The following is a 23,561-nucleotide window of genomic DNA, read 5'->3' as shown; positions in this document are numbered from 1 at the left end:
CAAGGACCTTAGCAAAGAGACTGTGAGAGATTGCTAAGTCCAACACTTGCCTTGAAAAAGAATGTAGGATGGCCACGGGGCAGTGGAAGAATAGTCCCTGAAGCCCAACACGAGTACAGACGTTACTCATTACACACATACCTGACCTTGCCTTCCCTCTCCCTTTAGACTACACACTCCAACACTAACTACCTTCTTCCTGAATCCCCCACCCTGCCTTCTTTAAAGGCAGGGACACAAGCTCTCTCCTTGTCGCTTCTGCCCTGAGCACTGAGGCCATTTTCTTTCTAGTGTGGTGGTGGTCTTCAGACAAGGCTGTCTTCTCAGCCAGTTTCTTGTGTCTGAACAGAGTAGTTCCACTTTTATCTGTTTGGTTTCCTTCTTAATCTGTTAACAAGATTTTATCTGAATAAAGGCTTTACAATATATATTTAGATTATCATGGATATTTTCAATTTCAGTCTTTCAGAGGAGTGAAAAGATTTGGTCAGGAAACCTAAGAAGAGTAATTTCAGGTATAGTCCTACCTTAGAAGGAAGAATGGAGGAACCTGTAAGTCTTCTCTGGTTTCAGCATTATATGACTGAGTGAAATTTTGTAGATTCAATGGACATTTAATGAATAAAGAATGATGATTTTATCTTGTCTAGTACAATGCCCAGACATTTGCAATAAATGGGGACATTAGGCTGGTTTTGCAGAAGGTTCCCTCCCCTTCCCTCCTTTTTTTTTCTTTCTCAATTACCAAATAGCTAAAACTGACAATAAAACTTGGAATTCTGGCTCTCATCCTAGATTTTTCTCTTCTGCTCTGAAGATCATGGCTGTCTGCCTCTCTACTGCATCTGCTGGGGCAGAAAGGACAGGGAAAATGCATTAGTAGATCTTGGAGTTTCTATCTTCCTTCATCTTTTCCCTAAGCTTGACAAGAGGAAAGGTTTCTGAGACTTGCAAACTTCAGAACACAAAGAACTAGCTTTTTGTTTGCTTATTTAGTTTTAAATTATAACTTCCTTGATTTTAAGTCGACCTTGTTTTTATGTAAAATGCTGCAAGTGTCCATGTGGGAACTGTCTCCAAACAAACGCATGAGGCCGACAGTCCCCCCGCCCCAATCCTACCAAACATCTCCATTTTTGGTAAACAGAGACTTGATTGTAGCACCATCATTTCTTTCTGAGCTTCAAATAGCTTGCATTTGGTAAAATTAAGTATATCCCAGCATACGCAGCAACGCAGCTGGTGGCAGAAAATGCTGCCCAGTGGCTGGGAAAGGCTGACTCTATTCTGATGCTCTGTGTGGGCCACTTTGTGCAGCTTGTTGTGCTGCTGTGGACACCTCACAGGCTCTGGCCGAGGAGTGGCCACATTGCTTTCCCTGTGTGTTCTGCGATGGGTGCAGTCTCTGGGGACAGCTTACAGGCTGCACTTAGTTCTAACTGCTGCCCATCTGGGAGCTCTTCAAAACCAAGACATTTTGCCCAATTTAGTAATGCAGAGGGGCAAGTGACCAAGTTTACTTATGTGGTGATATTTTGTTTGTGATCTAACAAATAAAGCCTGCGTGATTTTCAGAGTGCAGAGCTAAGCCTCTAGTTAGCCACAGAGACCAGGTGGTGGAGGCACACATCTTTAATCCCAACACTCGGGAGGCAGAGGCAAACAGATCTCTGTGAGTTTTAGGCCACCCTGGGCTACACAAAATTGATTCAGTCTGAAAGAGAAAGCCAGGAGGTGATGGCTCACACCTTTAATCCCAGGATTTGGGAGTCACATGCCTTCAATCCCAGTACTAGGAAGGTGGAGACAGGAAGGGATATGGCTGGGCAGAGAGAGGAATACAACAGGAGGAGACGGGAGCTCACAGCATTCAGTCTGAGGATTCCAAGAGACAGGATCATCCATTTGGTTTGAGAATCCGGCAGAGGTAAGAACTGTTGGTTGGCAGCCTTGCTTCTCTGATCTTTCAGCATTAGCCCCGATATCTGACTCAGGATTTTTTTTTTTTTTATTGTTAAAACCAATTAGAATTCACGCTACATCACCCCCCCACCTATGATAGGTTCTAATTGTGTTGTCAATTTTAATTTTTGTTTTATAAAATGGCTTAACACCTAGTATGTGTTAGCTGTAGGTCTCAGAAAGTCTGGTAAGAGCCACATTTAGTTCCTGTCACCCTCTTTGCTCCCTGTATATCCCATGTCAGAGAGGCTACAATAAGATGCTAAGATGGTACTCAACCCCTCCCCTACTACATACCACATGCTTGCAACACCATGAACCTATAATTTCATTTTTGCTTTTAGATTATATCATATTCCCAGATTAAATAGCCACCTCTGGTTTTCATATCCTTGTAAAGAGCCACTTTTACCTCAGTTCTGCTTTTGAAATTCTTAGTTCCCAGGCATACTGTGAGGGCAATAACTCAAAAGGCTTCCTTTTTACTCTGCAATAACCCAAGATAGGCTGCTGTAGCTTTCAGTTGCAGGGCTTCTTCCATGGGCAATGAGATCACTACCCCAGCAGCCTCCCAAGCTTTGTGTAATTAAATCAGGCCTGGCAGTAAGAGGGAGAGGCTAATGGCAGATGCAAGGGGGGACGCTTTCGGTCCAGGGCGGAGTCCTCCTGGAACCTAATCTGGAACTACTTCACTCCCTAGTGTAACACAGCACTCAATGATTGTGGGTTGTTTGGGGCTCTCTGTCCTTGGGTATGTGTTCTGCTTATTTCTCTCCATGAGGTGAGGGGCAGAGGAACTGAACTGAAGCATGAGCCGGACAGAACTATCTAGCACTGACTCAGTACTGGCCTGACTTGTACAGTGTAGTGAGAAGTTATGTTAATATTAATTACTAGCATTCATAGCATCAGTAAGTTGTTCAGGTAACTTAACTATCAGTTTTCAGTTAAGTTAAACAAGCACTGACCCCTAAAACCTCAAAATTAGACTCTACAAAACTTCCATCTGATCAGCTCTGAGGAAGTGCTACTTTGAGTCTATCCCCCAGCCAGCCCCCAGGATATCTAGTGTCTCCTTATGAATGTCCCTGCCGCCCCTGCGCTGCTCTCCCTCCCCTTACCTGGGCCATCTTCTCAAGCTTGGATTTTACATCGGCTAGCTCTAGCTGGGCCTCCTGAAGTTTTGCTTTCAGTTTTTGGTTTTCGGTCAGGGCACTCTCGTAGAGCTGTGAAGGGAACAGAACCAAGTCACTGAGTGGGCTCCCAGCAGGAGAACTCCATTTTCTGCTCCAAGCCACCACAGTGAGCTGAGTGGAGAAGGGGAAGGGGTTTATGGAGAGTCACTGTTCTCTGGCTTCCAGACAGCACGATCTGGCCGGCAAGGAGAGAGCAACACTCCAATGGCTGAAAGGCTACACTCTGGGAGAAAACCAGTCACCCGTTCCTCCCACATGGTCTCTGCACTGCCTAAAGTGTGGCTTCTAGACAAAACAGAGTTATCGTTTCTGGAACCAGTGTGTGGATTTTTGTCAAATTCTGCTTAACAAAAACATCAACAAAAAAAATTTCCTTAATCAAATGTTATCTCAAACACCTGAAAGAGATTGTTTCCAAAGTCCAAAGAGCAAGAACCAAGAGAAATGGGATCTAAAGGACTTAACTCCTCTCCAGGACCAGAGACATGGATGAGAATGAATTTTCAAAAACTCACACCAAAAAGTATTTGGTTGATATTCAAAACACCTTATTAAAAGCACATGTTTCTTAAAAATAAGCCTCACCAAATAGTTCTCATGGGCTCAGATATATAGCATTGCACTTTTTACTCTTCTTTTTAAAAATTCTTACTTTCCCCTATACTTCTAAATATTTGATTCTAGGCATACACTTACTGCAATAAAAATAATATGCAAATAGCCCTTAGTAGGTAGAAAGGTGAAGCAAAGAATTAATTACCTCTTGTATTCCTTATTTAGAATTTTGGTCACTTTTTTCTGTATTGGGAGAAAGGCTAAGAGGTTTATACATCATAAGCCAAAAACAGGAGACCTGGAAAGAGATCCTACTTTTTTATAATCCCTGTTGGTGTCCTCTTCTACCCGGCTGGTCAGGCTGGCTAGGCGGGCCTCCCGGGCCTCCCGACGGGCTCTTGCTGAGGCACGGTCACTGTAAGAATCACTGCTGCTTGGATTACTGCCTCCTGACTCCAACCTATAAGATAAATGTTGAAGATAAAAGTTGGTCTTGAGAATAAAGTGTGTGTTTGTTTATAAAGCCTAAGGCTAGTCTGTGCCTTTTCTGGGAGATGTTTGAGAGCTCTGGGCAGAAACTTGCTTCCTTAAATCTCTTAGCCAGAGGGCCAGGTCTCATGGTCACACACTGCACTAGTGAGTGTGCACACAAACAAGCAGGCAGCTTGGGGAGCGAGGCCATCATTTGCCAAGAGTGGCACTCACTTGAAAAATCGGTGGCTTGGACCCATGTGCTATTTTAAATCTTAGAGCTTTCAAATTAATTTGGAATTGAATAGATTCCCTAAAGAGTGTGCCTTTAAAAGTCAAAGCTTCTTGGGTCTGAAGGGCTCTCGGAAAATGATTATAATGAACTGTCAGTGAATTAGAAACACATGGGCTTGGAGAGTGAGCCAGCGGGTAGAGAGGAGGAATGGCAACCACGGCACAACACTGGGGTTTTGGGTGCACAACAGGTACGCCAGAGTCAAACAGCCTCAAGCAGCCCATTTTCCCCTCTATTCCATGTCAAGACTTGTCCCTGTAGCTAAGCTTTCTACATCTTCTGGCAAGTGAGCTTCTAAAGCTGCTGGTGTTTGCTTCCAGCACTGCTCAGTGTGTCAGGGAGAAGTCTCTTGCTGATCACCAGTTTGGTGTCCTAGTGTCGTTCTAACCCTTCACCCCAGCTTCTCTTTTCCTGAACTGTGCTCTTTGCTCACTAAGTGTAGCACATATCACAGTGCTGTGCACAAACCAGCCTCCCAGAGCCCCGAGCCCTGAGCCGCTTCGGTTTGCACCGTCACAGCTGTGAGACCTTGTCTGGTTTCTGCAGGAGCTGCAGGCAAAGCTGGAGGAGCTGAAGTGGGGCAGAAGACAGAAACAGCGAGGGCAGTGCGGCAGAGGGGTGGCTGCAAAGGAAGCTGGGCCACTCTTAGAGATGCCAGGACTTGTCTTGTTCGTACCCTCCCACTTGCTGTTCATGGAAATCTTGGTATTAATAATTTTTCTGACTACAAAAGGAATACATTAAGAAATCTCAAAGTATCTATCTACTCCATAATCTTGCCCAAGATAACTGTGATTAACAGCAGATTTAATATACTTCTGGAATATCAAATACAAAAATGTTTTAAAAAACCATATTCCCATAAAGCTAGCTAAGATCTACACATACATTGTCTAACTCTTACTACCTATATCTATGATTCTCTGGGAATCATTTTTTAAAATGAGATTCCTATTTTATTTTTATTTATTTAAGACTGTATTTATTTTTTATGTATACAGTGTTCTCCCTGTATGTACAACTACACACCAGAAGAGAGCATTACAGATGGTTGTGAGCCAACATGTGGGGGCTGGGAATTGAACTCAGGACCTCTGGAAGGGCAACCAGTGCTCTTAACCTCTGAGCCATCCCTCTAGCCCCCTTCTCTGGGAATCTTAATATGCAAGTAAAAATAAACTTCTTCCTTTAAAAAAAATGACTATATAGTTCATTCCATGGTTACTTGGTAATTTAACCAAATTTCAGTGATAGACACATTGCTTCAAGATTTTTAGTTATTAATATATCTATTAACAATACTAAAATGTGCAGTCTTATAAGTCTTGGTACAGTTGGCTAATTACCTTCTTTGGTGGTGGTTGTTTTCTGTTTGAGACAGGGCCTCATACAGCACTAAATGACCTCAAACTTGCTATAGGAAAAATGGTATTCTTATGGTCCTATTTTAGTCTTTTAAATCATGAGGGAGGGGTGTGATTATTCAGTGCTTTTGTTTCTGGATGGCTAGTCACACTCTGTTTATTAAGGTAAGCAGCTTTCTCCTTTCTCTTGTTGCGCCCTGAGATAATGCTCTTATACATTAGAGCTTTTTTTTTTTTTTACAAATGTCTAATACATCTTACAATTTTTTCCTCTCTTTACAGTAACTTATTTTTATTTTAAAAGCATTAATAGTCTCTTATTTTTATTTAGATTTTTTTGAGACAGGGCCTTATATCGCCCAGGTTGGCCTAGAATTTCCTATATACTCCAGGCTGGCCTTGAACTCCTAATCCCCCTGGCCTTCCAAGTCCTGGGATTAGAAATGTGAGTCACTATGCCTAGCTAATTACAGCTATTTTTAATAGCAATGATATAAAATTATATATAATGAAACTTGACACTTTATAATTTTTGGGGTACTATTTGGGAAGGTGTTTCCTATATATAGATAATAAAATTGTTTTGTACTACTTTTGTAGAAAAGGCTTTTCTTTTTAAAAATATAACTATTTGAAATATATTTCTGTTGGTTTTTAAATATGGATTGAAGGAAGGGTATATTTTCTCAAAACAAACAAATCAAAATAGTCCATTTTCTCAATCAATAAGTCTGTATCCACCCATGAGATGAAAATTCACATTATACACATGACTTTTGAAGGTGTTATAAACTGTTCTGCAATCTCTTTTCTTATTATTTTTTACACATTTATACATTTACTTATTTATTCATATGTACAATGGTGGTAAGAAGACAGTTATGAGGAGCTGGTCCTTTTCTTCTACCATGTGGGTCCCAGGATCCCAATCAGTTGTCAGGTGTGGTGGCAAACACCTCTACTAGTTGAGTTATCTCACCAGCCCCTTTGACTTTATTCTTGAACTAGTACTTCAGTATTTTAATCATGAAAAGTTTACGCTATATCCTGAAGTCTATAGAGAAAGTGTCCTTCAATGTGGCCATTATAACATAACCGAGTTCTTTAAAGAGGAGCTATAGCAAAACACCACTCTTTGATTTTGCAAAGCTAAGTCATTTTGTGCTACTTTACAAGTAAATTATTTATTCTTGGTTGGTACTTGGTGAGGGGGCAGATGGAGGAATAATACATATAAATCTTAGCATAAGTTAACAAGGTAGAGATAGCTCAGTTACCAAACAGATTATGAGATCAGCTTGCCCTGTGCCACCCCAGATCTACATCTGTTCTCTATCCACCTCCTCTTAATTTCTGCATCATAGACATAGTGGAGAAGAGATTCAAACATAGTTCCAAAGTTGCTATTATTTTAATTTTCTTCTATAGGAAGATGGGTTTTATACCTTAGAGTTCATGTGAAAAACTATGGAGGATCTTATTTATTTATTTTAGTAATTGCAAAACAGGCTTTTGATTCATGTGATGAGCTTATGAGATATACACTTGGGTTCACTATAAAGTGAGAATATCATCTCAATTTCAACTCAGGGATCTACTTGGTAATAACTCTGTCTTCTGAACTATCAGATTGGGTTAACTGCTCCTTCCCTGCACCCACAATACCTGCCTGCGTGTCTAAAGGGCACTTTCTGTATTCCTCTGAAAGGAGTTGTTGCTCCAATAGACTGTGAACTAACTACAGGTAAGGACAAGGCCTGGAACTGATGCTTCAGGACAATTCATCAGTTGGAAGTAAACAAGGTGAACTGGAAAGAAGAGAAGCTGGTGGCAGAAAGGTGAGCTGAAAGCTGTTCAATAACACTGGGCAGGAGGTAAGTCTGAATTATTGTGGTGACTGAAGAAATGAAAAGGAAGGATATGAAGAACACTACTAAACTATTTATATGACACTAAATTTAACTAGACATGCATTCACTCACAAGAATTAAGCATGCATATAAAACAGAATTCTTACCTAGAAAGTCTTTCATGCTAGAGAAAGGAGACAAAAACAACAAAAATAGCATTAGCAAGAGACTAATTCATATTTCCATCATAAATGTACTGTTCAAACCAGATGTCTCAACCTCACCATGGAAATAGGAGTTGCTAAATCAATGAGGGAAGCAGCTGGACTGATTGCAGGAAGGCCACTCAGTGCTAACTCACACATCTTTGCATGCTAAGGCTCTCCAGGTCTGAGGCTCTGGAGATAGCATCCTTTCAAACTGGCAGACCCCCAAACACAAAGTGATCAAATGCTCCCCTCTCCACCAACTATACAACCAAGCTTGTGCTGCAGGAGTGATTGTCATTGGCTTTCATGTGACACTGAGCCATGTGAGGTGCGATATTCATCCTATTAATTTCCTTCAGTTCCTAACCACCTAAGCCTTCCCCAAGTAAACACTGCAGTTTATAAGCACAGAAACTCAGGCAGTTCTTGGCTTCCTCCCAGATCTACAGTAAAGGTGAAAGAATGAGGGAGCTGTGGGGAGGAGGCAAAGTCCCATCCTTGTCCCTAGACGCTGGTAAGAACTTAAAAAAAAAAGTATTTTGAGATCTCAAAAGAGAAGAATTCATAGATGTAACCTATAAACTTAGTCCTTGTTTTAAAAAACAACGGTGACTATGTCTGGATCTTCCATTTTTTTTCTATCCTTTCATAAAAAGAGAACTCAAGCAAACAAGCATTTACCTGATCTACTTGAGTTTATTTACTACTTCTTTTGAGATGTTCAAACCCAAAGGTCAGGCAACAAAAGAATGAAGAGAAACAGTGTACAAGCTCTACAAAATGAAAAAGGAATCCTTAGCCTGGGGGCAACACTCCACTGCACTGCTTTGTTAAATCCCTGGAAGTCACTTTCTGGTCAGCCCACTCTCGTAGATTCCGCCCTGACGCTGTCCTGGGAAGTGAGTGTCACAGCACCTCTCAAAGGGGGCTTTCTATGGAATTCCTCTTCAAGGCAAGAGTTGTACTTGGAATAGTCACGAGCACTTGTCAAAGGCACACATCCTAATTCCTGTGGGTTCTTTTTTGGGGGCTGTGGAATAGAGATGTCTTCTGTGGGTCTTTAACAAGTTCCCAAGCAATTCTATGGTGTAGCTCTAATTAAGTGCTGTTGGACTAAACATACATTTAATTATTTTATTTTTTATTTATTTGCTGTGTGTGCATGCATGTGTGCATGTGTGTCACAGCACAGTGTGGCGATCAGAGGTGAACATTTAGGTGACAGAGTTTTCTCCTTCCAGTTTTTCTCCTTCAGTCCTGGGAACTGAACGCAGATCATCAGGCTTGATAACAAGTATCTTTACCCAGGTAATGATCTCGTCCTAACAAACATTTCAGCATGGAGACAGGTCCCTTTTGAAGTTAGACAAAAGCATTTAGAAAAGTTTATAGTATATATGTCACATTCTCATATACTTGCAGTTTTTTTGAGAGTTCTAAAATTTAGAAATCTAGATTATGACAGTTTTCCCTTTCTTAAATTTGTATATTTGTTTTTGTTGTTCTGTTTTCTTTGCCTGCCTCTGTCTTCAGAGTGCTGGGATTAAAGGTGTGAACGACAGCCAGCTATAATATATTTGCTACCAAGTGTGACTACCTGAGCTCGACTTCACATTGTAGATGGTGAGAACCAACCTCCAAAAGTTGTCCTTTGACTTCTACATGAATGCTGTGGCATGTGGACACACACGTACACAATAAATAATTTTTTAAAAAAATGTTATCACCTTTCTACGTAGCAGTGTCTTAAGAGCTGAGCTTATTACTCTCTATAACAGTGTCCTACGAGCTGAGTAATAGTGGTTCTATAATCACAGCCATTCAGGAGGTTGAGGCAGGGAGAGCACTTGACCAGAGAGGCTATGTGGGCTACAGAGTGGGCTCAAGACCAACTTTGTGAAGTCTTGTCTCAAAATAAAAAGTAAAAAGAAAGTCAGGATGTACAGCTCAGTGGAGCACCTGCTTAACATGTAGAGACCCTAGCTTCCCAGAACGGGTAGGGGTGAGAGGAAAGAATTAAACTGGGAAGTTAGGGTGTGGCTATGTCTAACTTACTAGCTTTGTGGTAGGATTAGTATTACAGCACATAGGTGAGTTCAGCTCTATTGCCCAGGAAAATGCTAACTGTGACTATCAAATACTTGTGAATAACTGAGACTGAACGTCATGCTGGCAAATGTGAAGAGACTATTTTGTACTTAGAGCCTATGGTATGCAGAGCCTTGTAGGAGAGGCCCAGAGGAAGAGGGCTGACTGTTTGCATGACTGCGCGCATACTTCATGAGCTTGACTGGAGCACAAGAGGGAGACCATGTGAATGTGTGCTGTGCAGGCTCCAGTTAAGAAGCTTGCAGAAAGCTGAGTTCTGAGAAGATGATGGTAGAGAACCACACACACACACACACACACACACACACACACACACACACGCACCCACTGTTTCAACAATGGCAATGTATTACGATGGTGAGTGCTTTCAAGTCTTAGCTTAAAAGTCCTTACCTGAAATTCACCCACTAGCTTGTTCCTGGTTAACATCTAGTGCTGACAAGTTGAACATGGAAAGTAGTAACCAGAGCTGACTGAATTGTTGTTTCTAAGCATGATATCCTTGGCTGGCTCTGAGTTCTAATTTCTACTTGTCTACCAATGAAGCTTAGGCAAGTAACCACTACCCATTGGTAAGAGCTACATGTGACAACTGGGAGGAAATAGATTCCCTTTCCCATCTCTCTATTTTTCTGTTACAAGGACACTGTGTTGACACTGACGCTTGTTAGTGCAGTGAAGTTAACTTAGTGCCTCTGACCCAGGAAAGTCAACTCACATGCAAACATACGCTTTAGTTTCTCTCATCCTTCTGGGCAGAATAGCCTTTAGACAGAGTCTGGAGAGCAGAGCAGCCTTCTGCAGTCTCTCCAGAGACAGACCTACATTCTTGTTTAGATAGAAAAAATGACTTGTTTATAACTGAAGACTGGCTTTAGACTTTATTTCCCCCCTACCCCCCAAGACAGGATTTCTCTGTGTAGCCCTGATTGTCCTGAAACTAGCTTTGTAGACCAGGCTGCTCTTGAACTCGGGATCCACCTGCCTCTGCCTCCCAAGTGTTGGGTATGTGCCCCACCTGGCAGTTTTGGCTTTCTTTTGCTTCATTCTATTGGAACCCAAGCATGTCTAGAGTGTGCACAGACAGGTCTTGTTAACTTTATGTTTAGCTGACTTCATTTTTCCTAAAATTTGGTCTCTCAATTGGAAATGTTTTTCCCCCAACCTCCAGGTCCTTCTTTGTAAATATTCTGTTATAGAATAAGGTTTAATGATATCTTTAGCTCTAATTTCTGCTGTGTGAACTCCAGCACCCACCTCTACAAGACTAAAAAGTGTCTTGCCCCACTAAAAGAGGTACACTAGAATTTTTACTATGTATCAATCTTGGCAACTACATATAATAAAGCATGTTAATCATTCCCGTTGATTTGCCCCTATGATAATGACACGTAATTAACCTTTTTCCATTTAGAATGTTTTAGAATCATAATAATCATCACCCCACCAAGTAAAGTTCGTAGACAGTTATTTGACTACACAGTGTGGCTGTGTACACCAACTATACAGTCTCCAGTAAGGATGCTGATATAAAATACAAATACTTGAAAATGGAGAGATGACTCAGTGGTTAAGAGCACTGATTGATCTTCTAGAGGACCCTGGCTCAATTCCCAGCACCCACATGACAGCTCACCATTGTTTGTAACTCCAGTTCCAGGGGATGTGACACCCTCACAGAGACATACATGCCTCACAGAGAGGCAAAACACCAATGCACATAAAAGTATATAAATTATAGCCAGGCGGTGGTGGCGCACGCCTTTAATCCCAGCACTCGGGAGGCAGAGGCAGACAGATCTCTGTGAGTTCGAGACCAGCCTGGTCTACAAGAGCTAGTTCCAGGACAGGCTCCAAAGCCACAGAGAAACTCTGTCTCGAAAAACCAAAAAAAAGTATATAAATTATAAAAGAATGTCTTTTTTTATTAAAAAAGGCAAACCATATAGAATAGGTTAGTACTATCAAGAAATAGCCAGAGAAAGTTCACAGGATGCCTGGATATGAGCAGGCAGATTCCATGGGGGCTAATTTTCCCACGGATGGGAGAGCATGAGAGAAAGGTAATGCCAGCGGTGTGGACACTTGTGATGGCCACAATTCCTGCCCCTTGTCTTCCTACAGATGCTTCTGATAGACGCCATCTAAGAAGTTGATGAATGACACTCCTACTCGCCTGGAACACTACAAGCTAAGAATAGGCATGCTAAGGTTCGGTTACTAGTTCCTTCCTGGTGACCTGACAGAATGCACAAAGAAAGAGTGATCTAACAGACAAAGCAGTGGTGGTTCACTTAGACTCCAGCAATATGGGAAGAGCATCGCTGAGTTAATCCTTGACTGTTCCTAGAACACTCCTTCTCGATGTTACTTGACATGAGTGGCGTGGATTCTTGGGTTTCTGGTTGCTGCACTCAAAGGCTAGTTCTAGCAATGCCCTGGAGTAGCCAACCCAGCCGGTTATAGGAGGATATATAAATCTCCTAAGTCTCAGAAGTTGGTGAAACTTGGGTGCAGTAGAGGTAAAATAATTATCTCAATATAAACAGAGTTCTGAAGAAGATGCTTTTTTTGCTTGTTAAAGAAAAGCCTAAGAAGAGTATGCTTGTAAACTGCAAGACAGGACCTGAAACATGCCAGGTTTAATGTTTACTGTCTAACTCCTGATAAAACAGCTAAGGTTTTTGAATAATGCTTCCTGATTTTCACTAATGAACACCTCTAGAAAATATTGGGTTGCTTTGCTTCTTGCTATCCTAGATAATTGGAGGGTTGATAAAAAGAAAAACATTGGTTAGACCCAGGGAGAAAAAGCTTTGGGTATCTTGGGTAAGGGATAGAGTACTTGACTGATACAGGAGACAAAGTCAACTTCTCCTCTTCATCCTGTTGTCACTCAAACTAAGTGTATTTCAACTGTCAGGTTAACATGGCTTCTCAGTGCAGAAGCTCTGATCCTCTGGAAACTAGGATTGAGGCTACCCACACTCTAGGAATGGCCTGGATCTCTTACTTCTATCCTCTGTATAGTTTTTCTTTTAAAAACGGAAGAGTTACATTTAGTATACTCTAGGGTCTAGATATCTTATCTCTGTGAGTTTGAGGCCAGCCTGGCCTACAAAGCGAGTTCCAGGTCAGCCAGGGCTGTTACACGAGAGAAACCCTGTCTCAAAAACAAAACAAAATAACATTACATTTCAAAAAAGGTTGTGAATCTTCTACCCAATTTTCAGGTTAACACACAAATATATTATAGCATATGTTTTAATCAGAAAGTCTTGGAAGGAATGTCTTTAAGTGTAAAGATCATTTTGCTCTACCTTTCACTCAAGACAAATAAATAATGGTCATTGAGATGGGTCTCTGGTGTGTTTGAACTAGAGAAAAATTGTTCAGTGAAGGGATTACTTTTCACTGAAGAGGAGCAGAAAAGACTTAAAGCTTTGGGAAACTAATAAGAATCCAATGAGTTTGAACACTTTCAGTATTGTAGCAGGACACAAAATTAACTCAGAAAAAAAAACCAGTAGTCCTCCTTTACACAGATGATAAGTGGGCTGAAAAAGAAATCAGAGGAACATCACCCTTCACAATAGCCACAAATAACAAAATATCTTGGGGTAACTCTAACCAAACGAATGGAAGATGTGTATGACAAGAACTTTAAAACTTTGAAGAAAGAAATTGAAGAAGACACCAGAAAATGGAAAGCTCTCCCATGCTCTTGGGTAGGTAGAGTTAACACAGTAAAAATGGCAATCTTACCAAAAGCAATCTACTGATTCAATGCAATGCCCATCAAAATCCTAGTAAAATTCTTCTTCACAGACCTCAAAAGAACAATACTCAACTTCATATAGAAAAACAAAAACCCCAGGATAGCCAAAACACTCTTGTACAATAAAGGAACTTCTGGAGGCATCACAATTCCTGACTTCAAACTCTACTACAGAGCTATAGTACTGAAAACAGCCTGGTAATGGCATTAAAAACAAACAGGAGGACCAATGGAACCAAACAGAAGACCCAGATATCAATCCACACACCTATGAACACCTGATTTTTGACAAAGAAGCAAAAAATGCCAAATGGAAAAAAGAAAGTATATTCAACAAATGGTGCTGGCATAACTGGGCATCAACATGTAGAATGAAAATAGACCCATATCTATAATCATGCACAAAACTCAAGTCCAAATGGATCAAAGACTTCAACATAAAGACAACCAACATTGAACCTTATAGAAGAGGAAGTGGGAAGTAAACTTGAATGCATTGGCACAGGACACCAATTCCTAAATATAACTCCAGTAGCACAGACACTGAGAGAAACAATTAATAAATTGGACCTCCTGAAACTGAAAAGCTTCTGTAAAGCAAAGGACATGGTCAACAAGACAAAACAACAGCCTACAGAATGGGAAAAGATCTTCACCAACCCCACATTGGATAGGGGGCTGATCTCCAAAATACACAAAGAACTCAAGAAATTGGACATCAAAAGAACAAATAATCCAATAAAAAATGGGGTATACACCTAAACAGAGAACTCTCAACAGAGGAATCTAAAATGGCTGAAAGACACTTCAGGAAATGTTCAACATCCTTAGTCATCAGAGAAATGCAAATAAAAGTAACTCTGAGATTCCATCTTACACATGTAAGAATGGCCAAGATCAAAAACACTGATGACAACTGGAGAGGATGTGGGGTAAAGGGAACACTCCTCCATTGCTGGTGGGAGTGCAAACTGGCATAGCCCCTTTGGATATCAGAATTTTCTCAGAAAAATAGGAAACAATCTACCTCAAGACCCAGCAATACCACTTTTGGGTATATACCCAAGGGAGGCTCAATCGTACCACAAGGACATGTGCTCAATTATGTTCATAGCAGCATTGTTTGTCATAGCTAGAGCCTGAAAACAACCTAAATGCCCCGCCAACAAAGAATGGATAAGGAAAATGTGGTACATTTACACAATGGAGTACTACACAGCAGAAAAAAATGACATCTTGAAATTTCCAGGCAAAAGGATGGATGTAGAAAACATCATATTAAGTAAAGTAACCCAGACTAAGAAACACAAATATCATATTCACTCACTCATAAGTGGCTTTTAGACATAAAAAAGAACAGCGTACAATTCACAATCCCAGAGAACCTAGACAATAATGAGGACCCTAAGACAAACCACGGATCTAATGTACATGGGAAGTAGATAAAGACAAGAGCTCTTAAGTAAACTGGAAGCATGGGGATCATGGAAGAGAGTTGAAGGGGAGGAGAGATGAAGGGATGGAAGCAGAGAAAAATATATAGCTCAATAGAAACAACTTAAAAAAAAAAAGAATCCAATGAGTCAAGGTGAAAAAAATGACTAGCTGGATAAAATATAGTTTGAGAAGTGTCCCAAATAAAGAAGCAGGCTCCTTTCTTTCATGTCTCTGGAAATGCTCCATAACAGCCCTCTGCTCAGGCCTGCTTCTAATAAGTGAACAGAGTGAAGACTGCCATTACTTCAGATGGCAGTCCTAGAAGGGGACAGGAACCAGGATGGTTTTGATTTCTGAAATGAGGAGAGCCTTCAAAACACCAGAGGCTGAATAGAAAATCCTCACCAAAGCTTTTAACTTGAAAGTTATCAGGATTCAGAAAGGCACATAATTAAAACCAAACTCTTCCCACCACGTTTAAAATAAAGTCATGGCTCTGGAAAGTTGGGCCCAAGGGAAAGGAACAGACAAAGTCACATGTCCACTGCCAAGGTTGAAACTTCTTTAACTCATGTTCCTTCGGAGTCAGAGTCTGACCCCACAGCGATGGGAAAAAATCTATTTACATTTCCAAAGAAGGACGAAGCAGAAGGAACATTTTCTATCATGTTCTGTATTCTATCTGAGCCAGGGGAAACAAGTTGAGCTATTCTGGGATGCCCACAGAGAACCCCCTGTCAGTTCAGAGTTCTCAGGCTGATGAGAGACAAGCCAGCAGAAGTGAGCTTGCAAAGACAGAATGTAAGACCGAATTTCAGAGCCCCTGACAACCTAATCATAATAATAACACATACATACTGTTACAAACTATCTGGTTTCATCAATATGTCTAGGAAAGACAAAAGCACCCTAGCCATGTAACAAAAGGAATGCCGTTCATAACACAAAAGGATAGGATTTTAAGGAAACTTGAAATAAGGATGGTATACTGGTTTGTAGGGTTGGATTAGGTCTTTCCAAGTCTGTATCCCCAACAAAATAGTTAAGATCTTGTACAATTTGAAAACAGACAGATGGAAAAAGGATTAGATTTGTGTAAAGATGTGGTAGTTCCCCTACATGTGCATTAAAAAATCCATTATTTCCTTATTATCACCAAAGTTTCAATTGTGTTAGTTTTCTATTGTCATAAAACTCAGAATCTTAAAACACCCATTATCCCAGTTTTATAGGTCGCAGGGCTGGCACAGTTCTAGTGCCTTCTTTGTTCTCTGCCTTCGAACTCATTCACCTGGAGACTCCAGAATCTTGCAGTTTAGGCTGCAGGTCCTGTGTTCCTCCCCACACCCCCGCCACTATGGTTTTCCTACTTTCAGCTAGTGGCCACCTGGGGCTTGCGGGGACTTCCACATCCCTTCTCTCTCAGCCTCTTCCCTCTTCAATCCAGCAATGGCATATGGGTCCGTCCCATCCTTCATACTTCTTACCCTTTGTGTCATTAGGCTCACACGATTATATCAGGCAGGCCCACTTGGGGTGGGGGGAAACTCTGTCTATCATAAGATCAACTGTGCATATGATGACAAATCTATATTTTCATAAATATAGAATCTGGAGATTAGATCAGGATATAATTGGAAAACCATTTCCAACTTTCTCCCTTTAAAAACAAAACATGGTCCAGTTAATAACATCCTGGAAGAAACATGGCCTCAGATACAAAGAGTAACCATATATATTCAGCATCCAAACAATGCTAAAAATACTGCCTTATGCTAGAACAAAGTGCTCATCCATGTCAGAGACTGTAGACTTCTAAGCAAAAAATTAGCAAATATTAAATTACATATATCTTCATCATATAAACTCCTTGGTTTGTCTTTACCAACTACAAAATACATATGGAAAAATAACTAAATGAGAAAGTCAAATTCACCACTTAACACTGTTTATATTGTAGCTATTTCTTTTTAAATTTTTATTTATTATTGTGCATGGGTGTACATGATGTGCAGGTGTGGGGACAGATGACAACTTTGTGGCATTAGTTCTTTTCTTCCATATTATTTGGGTCACAGGGATCAAACGCAGGTCGTCTGGCTTGTCAGTGATTTACCCACTGAGCCTCCTCTCAGACCCTATACTATAAATATTGGGGGAAATGTCACATGTTAAATAATGACTCCCTATTGGTTTTTCATTTGTTTCCTTAGTGTGGAAGAATAGAGGTGAACATATCAATCCTATAAACTTTATAATACTGCAGGCGGAAAGTAATCTACTATATCTTACTACATTTTAAAATAAAAATAACTGGGGCTGGCAAGATGGCTAAGTGGGTAAAGGCCCTGGCTACCAAGCCAGATGACTGGAATATGATTTGCCAGGACCCACGCTGTGGACAGAGAGAACTAATTTTTGCAAGTTGTCCTCTGACTTCTATCCACCGTAGCATACGTGAGCACCACCCCCAAATAAATATAAAAAATAAAAGTAAGTTTGTTACATCATAGAAACACTCATCGTCTGGTGTATTTATTAAGCTCCCAAAATATTATTAGGATTTTTACTGCTCATAGTTTTTATAGTTCCTAAAGCTTACCTTAGAAGGAAATATATGAATATGCCAATTCCTTCATAAAATATCTGAGGCAAACCATTTTTTTTAAATTTAAAGATAATTCTAAAAATCCTTAGAAACTACATATACCTTTTAAGCTCTCACATGCTCTCTACCTAGCTATCCATATGCTATGCACGATACACAATGAGAGGCCCTGAAAGGTGTAGCTCTAGCATGTGGTTTGCACTTCTCACGCTGCCACAGGCATACTCTCCTTATGGCTTAGATATACCAGTGTGCACAGCTACTTCAGTATATACTGCAATGATTAAAATACTGGGCTTAGTAAAGCCTGACCGCTCCTCCAAAAGCAGTTTGTTGACATTCCATATAGTCATTCAGAAATTTAGGGCTGGGGCTATAGCTCAGTGACAGAGCACTTACCTAGCCTGCACTGAGCTCCATCCTCAGCACACACACACACAAAAAAAAAAGCCATGAATTTACAAGTCCCCAGCTCGGCCTTAAGCCCCTAGGAGCCCCAGTCTTCAAGTGTCCTTGTGTGTCCGTGAGGCTCTTAGGTAGATCACAGTCCTTCACGGCTGTAAACTTGCCCGAGAAGAGACCTTTTCCGTTTGTTTGATTTTTGAGACAAGGACCCACTATGTAGCTCTAGCTGGCTTCAAACTGTGGCAATCCTCTTGTCTGCCCCCTGAATGCTTTGATTACTGGCATGCAACAATCATGTCTTTGTGTGCATATGTGCACGAGTGTGTTTTGTTTTTATGAGACATGATCTTACGTACCCGAGACTGTCCTCATCATCACTATGTAGCTAAGTATGTCTGGAACTTCTATTCTCCTGCCTCCAGCTTCCCAGTGTTAGGATGACAAGCTTGTGACCCCATGCCTGCTGAGACAGATTTTTAAAAATTTTTTTTAAACATAGTAAATGCCATAGTTTTCTGGAAAGCAGTCCAAGATTTTATTTAGACCAAGATGTTAATTAAAACTTTGGAAAGGTCTTCCTAGATTTCACCCACAGAGCAAAAGAAGAGCGGCCAAGTGGCTCGAATGGCATGGTACTCCCCACAATGATGCACGTCTGCCACCCGGACCCTCGAAAGAGCTGAGGAAAGAACCCACTTCACAAAGCTGTCCTTGGACCTCTATTCATGAACACTAATGGTAAACATTCAAAAGGAAAGTAATTCCAAGAGCCTAAGCCTAAGTCCACGTGATCAAACTTATTTCTCAGTAAAGCTCGGCAGGTCAGGGGCTTCCTCTGTTTTTGACTTTTTCCTTTTGCCCCACAGAAACCAAAATATCAACATTTAGTTTGGAGCTATAGGAGTACCGGCATGATAAATAGGAATCATTTGAATTGCCTTGGGACAACCCGTGTTCAGCTTTCAGTTCAGAAATGGCAATCTCTAGCATGTAGCCTCTGACTCTTCAAAACAGTCAAATGGGAAAAGAGAAGAGAGTTCAAATCTTAAATAGGCAGCGTCTTCACTCTGTATTTTCATTAAGTGCCTGTGTATTGCCAGCCTTGCCAGTGACACAGAGTAATAAACACAGTTACAAAATCTAAGACACGACTCTTTGGTCTCACCTATAAAACAGAGTAAGGCAAGACATAAACTGAATGTAATCAAGAGCCAGGTTATGTGGTTCCTGCAGTAAACAAGAAAGGAGAGACTCATACCGATTAGAGAGCTTGGACAAGGCTTTAAGGAAGGTCCCAGACATCCTGGAGTCTGTAGCTGGTGGCTGTTAAAAATGACACTATCATGTGTGACTACGGGAAATCTGCCACAGGTGCGGCTTTGCTATAGCCGCAGTTATACCATAGTGTTACACTGCGCTGAAAGATAGCACTCCAAGAGATGAAAAACCAAACCAAGCCAAAACGGAATTAAAGAAATTATTTTCCATTTTTATTCTTCCACAGGGAAATGGAATCTTCAAACACACGGTGGTTTGGAATTAGGGTTCCCAGAACTGACTGATCTATTAAAATGTAGACCTCAGCAGAGGAAATGCTGTAGTCTGCTTGGAGGTAGGGCACGGGTCCTCCGGGTAAGAAAACCCTAAGTAATTCATGTTCTACTATTTCCAAACTCATTACAACTTAATAGGTTCCAAGTTGTAATATTTGTTTCAAATTCATTTACAAAGAAAATTAATAGCACAAACAAAACAGTGAAACCACCTGACTCTAAGGATCTGTTTCTGAGTGCTAAAAATTGGCTTTAGGGTAACAATTTATATATAGCTGACAGACACCTAGACATGACGGGAGTCATACGACCACAAGGCAAGGCTTTTTTCTCCTATCCACAGGAAGAAGCCAATAGCTTCATCCAGACGGCAGAATAGTGAGATTAAATGGCTGTGGGTCAGAAGGGTGCGTAGGAAGTGGGCTGGACCCACAAATAAAATGTTTCACTTGAGTGCTAAGGAATTTATTTGATCTTAATTCTAATTTTAAAGTTCCAATTTTAAAATGATACATTTTTAAAAAAGTTTGTCGCCTTCCCAATTATTCTGTAAGGGTTTCCCTCCTTTAAAACAGGTTGAATGGCCCTCATCTTCTTCTTCCAGTCAAACCCCATAACCGGGACTACTGGCCATAGTCTAGGAACGCTTTCGTGGACTCACCGCGGTTTCGCTGGGGCAGCTGCACCTCTTCAGGGCAGGACAGACTCTGGGTCCTGACTGCTGCTGCAGCATTGTCAGTATTAAGAGCTCAGATAACGATTCCCTCTGTTTCAGTGGTTTCATCAGGGAAGTGGGGATAATGGTACTCGGTGTTTGAGGTTACTGATGGCACTAAGTAAGGTAACAAACCCGAGTGCTTGGCACCACACGGGCCAGAAATGCTGTGTAAACGACAGCTACACAGAGTGCTGGTCTCTCCCAAGTCTCTATGCTGTCTCTCTTGTCCCTCTTGGTCCTTTGATTCTCCCAATGCTTGATGGCTACTAGAGGGATCAAGATCAAATCACTTCCTTAGCACTCAAGTGAAACATTTGATTGGTGGATCCAGGCCACTTCCTACTCACCCTTTCTAATCTACAGTCATGTAGGCTCATTATTTTGCTAGGTGGATGTTACTTTTTCTCAAAGCAATACAAAGATTTTTAAGACTAAAGACTTACTATACTTTTATTTACTTTACAATTTAATTTCAATCTAAAAACACTTAATGTTTCACACAAACATTAAAAATAACTACTTATATTTTACATGACATCATGTAACCAAAGAGGCTAGTTGCATTGTAATGTAATGTAACTGTAATGACACTCCAGTTTCAGATAACCAACATCCAGTGCATAAAAAGCAGGTCAAGATCAGAACCAAAAAGCAGCTAAAAAAGAACAAGTCTGATGAAGTCTAACTCCACTTTCCCTTGGCCTTCTGAGTACAATTAACTGTCAGCTCACCCAAACATGCAATTGAGAGAAAAATCAAGCCAAGTCAATGTGACTGGTCTGGGAACTTCTTCTAACTTGAAAAACATAATCCCTGGCTATGTAATTATTATATAATGAAAATAAAACTAGACTTCAACTGCAAACTCACAGTCAATTGCCTCTCAACTTCCTAAATTTCTGGATCCTTTGAGAACAGAGAAGCTTATTCCTATAACAAGCTGGCTACAGTGCTCCCAGGCAAAGAAAGGAGACACAGAACCTCTGCCTTAATGTATAAGGTTCTAGTGTAACTGCAAACAGCCGGCTGTCACTGTTTTACACTTAGTCGTTCCTTTATCTCTCGTAGCTTTCATCCTCACTATCAATCTTTTCAGTCTGTAATTGATTTGTAGACTGAGCTCTAGATCAACTATTATCTCTTATCTGCAATGTACAGGATCAAAAATAGCTAAGATCTCCATCTCTCTCTTCAGAGTTGGGGGAATCTGCATAATAAGAAACGTTGGAGATAGATCCAAAAATAAGAAATTCATTTGTTTCTTATACACCTTAGACATGTAGCATATAGATGAATTATTTTGCTAAATTTTTAGTGTATCTCCATTTTTAATGTGACATGAAGTCAGAAATGGGATTTTTTTTCTCCTTGTGGCATCATGTTAGCCTCAAAGTTTTCAATTCTGGAGCCTTTCAAGATCGTGGGTTAGGTATGCTAAATCCATACTTCTGAATGTCACTATTGAATGTCCCATGGCACCCCTTATTCAATCAATCCTAACATGAAAATGTATTTCTGTCTCTCACATCTGACAGTTCAATTTGTTCTCTTTTCTCTGCCACTTTCCCATGCCCATCCCTGCTCCCAGCCCTCCACTTCGTCAGTTCACCATCTAAACGACAGAAGGCTTCTTGTGCTCCCTGCCATCAGAGGGACCACTGACTTGAGTGGCTCCTGCTCCCGCCAGCTTCCAGCACTTATTTCTCTCATATGCAACTTGTATCACAACTCCTCTTCAGACCATTAACCCTTTGTCCATAGGGTAACTCACCCAGTCCTAGCAATGAAAGACTAAGAATCCTTTGTCCATAGGGTGACTCACCCAATCCTAGCAATGAAAGACGAAGAATCACATGGCATGGTCCCTTATTTCCTATTATAAATATATCTTTCATTCTAGCCATAAGGACCTGCAGAGCTCAAAACAATGTTGTATTTTCTCATGCATTCCCCCTCTGCCTCTGTAATATGGGTCTTCTTTGTCACCAAGCTTCTATTGGTCTTCAAACATAAAGCTAACACATTTTTTCCCTACTTGGTTCAATAAAAATACTGGGAACCTATGTTTTTATTAGAAAATTCATTTCTCTGGATATGAACTTGTTTTTCATCTCTCCATTTAGAAAATAGGTCCTTCATTTATGAATTCTAGCATCCAACACAGGATTTAAACATAGCAGACGCTTGTGAGATGTTAGTTGTGAGGACTGCTAGTGAAGCAGACTGGCTGGCACGAGGCACTCTACAATCCCAGGTATGCAGCTGAGGCAGGGTTACCATGAATTCAAGACTAGCCCATACTGAGACCACCATCAGGACAGAGCAGATGACTACTCACCATGGGCATGGTGTTATGGAGGCAAGAGTAGGACACAGCTTACAGCCAAGAAAATAATGTCTTCAAAACTCCCAGCCTTTCTGCTCAATACACCTGGAATCAAAAGCTACCTTATTAGGGCTCTATTTAGGACATGGATGAACTAAACCAGTAGGCATCTACCTAGAACTTGAGAATGGCTTCCAATGGGGACCCTGTCAGTACTGTCCAGAAGGATTCTTTGGACTGAAGAATCGCAGCTTACTGACTTTTTCTGAGTGGACTAAAACAAACAAACAAAAAATGGATAGTGGCTTTAATTAGGCAGAAAAATATGATTAACAGATTGCACCCTAATTAGCATTATTCACCCAGAAAAATGCTTCTCATTCCATGATAATGAATTAAAAAGGTGGAATTTGATGAAGAAAAAAAAAAAAAAAGGATTCTGGATTGGTAATGCCCCGAATGTAGTATCCTTGGTAAAGAGCATAAAATAATAAACTATAGAAGTATTTGGTGTTGGCCAGAGGTACATGACACACCTCTCCTTCCTGATCCACACCTCAGGTTGAAAAGAGAAGAGGCAGACTACCCTTGTCCTGAAACCAGAGTCCTTACATAAATAAGCTCTCCTGAAAGCCACAGCCTTTTATCATTCAGTTTATCTAATGTAATGACGAGGGGTGATTATAAAATAAAGCAAATAGATTAACTGTTCCCTTTGTGTACAT

At 40.7% G+C, this 23,561-nt stretch overlaps 1 protein-coding gene across 7 annotated transcripts in view; it reads right to left on the bottom strand.

Annotated features, from left to right (window-relative positions):
* Ppp1r12b (protein phosphatase 1 regulatory subunit 12B) overlaps positions 1–23,561 on the bottom strand; it is a 215,516-nt gene that overhangs the window by 19,167 nt on the left and 172,788 nt on the right. For 6 of the 7 annotated variants that reach the window (XM_038348745.2, XM_038348737.2, XM_038348746.1 and 3 more), the window contains 3 exons: positions 7,861–7,877; positions 4,029–4,173; positions 3,084–3,188 (listed from right to left, as the gene is read on the bottom strand). In XM_038348745.2, the coding sequence (XP_038204673.1) occupies positions 3,084–3,188; positions 4,029–4,173; positions 7,861–7,877 (267 nt within the window). Of the gene's footprint in view, positions 1–3,083; positions 3,189–4,028; positions 4,174–7,860; positions 7,878–18,617; positions 18,700–23,561 lie in introns of those variants that run through there. The other variant, XM_038348738.1, reaches the window with a different exon arrangement.

The sequence above is a fragment of the Arvicola amphibius genome, chromosome 12, assembly GCF_903992535.2.
Source record: "Arvicola amphibius chromosome 12, mArvAmp1.2, whole genome shotgun sequence".
Lineage (NCBI taxonomy): Eukaryota > Metazoa > Chordata > Mammalia > Rodentia > Cricetidae > Arvicola > Arvicola amphibius.
Note: the sequence above shows the minus strand (reverse complement) of the source record. Positions and strands in the feature narration are given on the sequence as shown.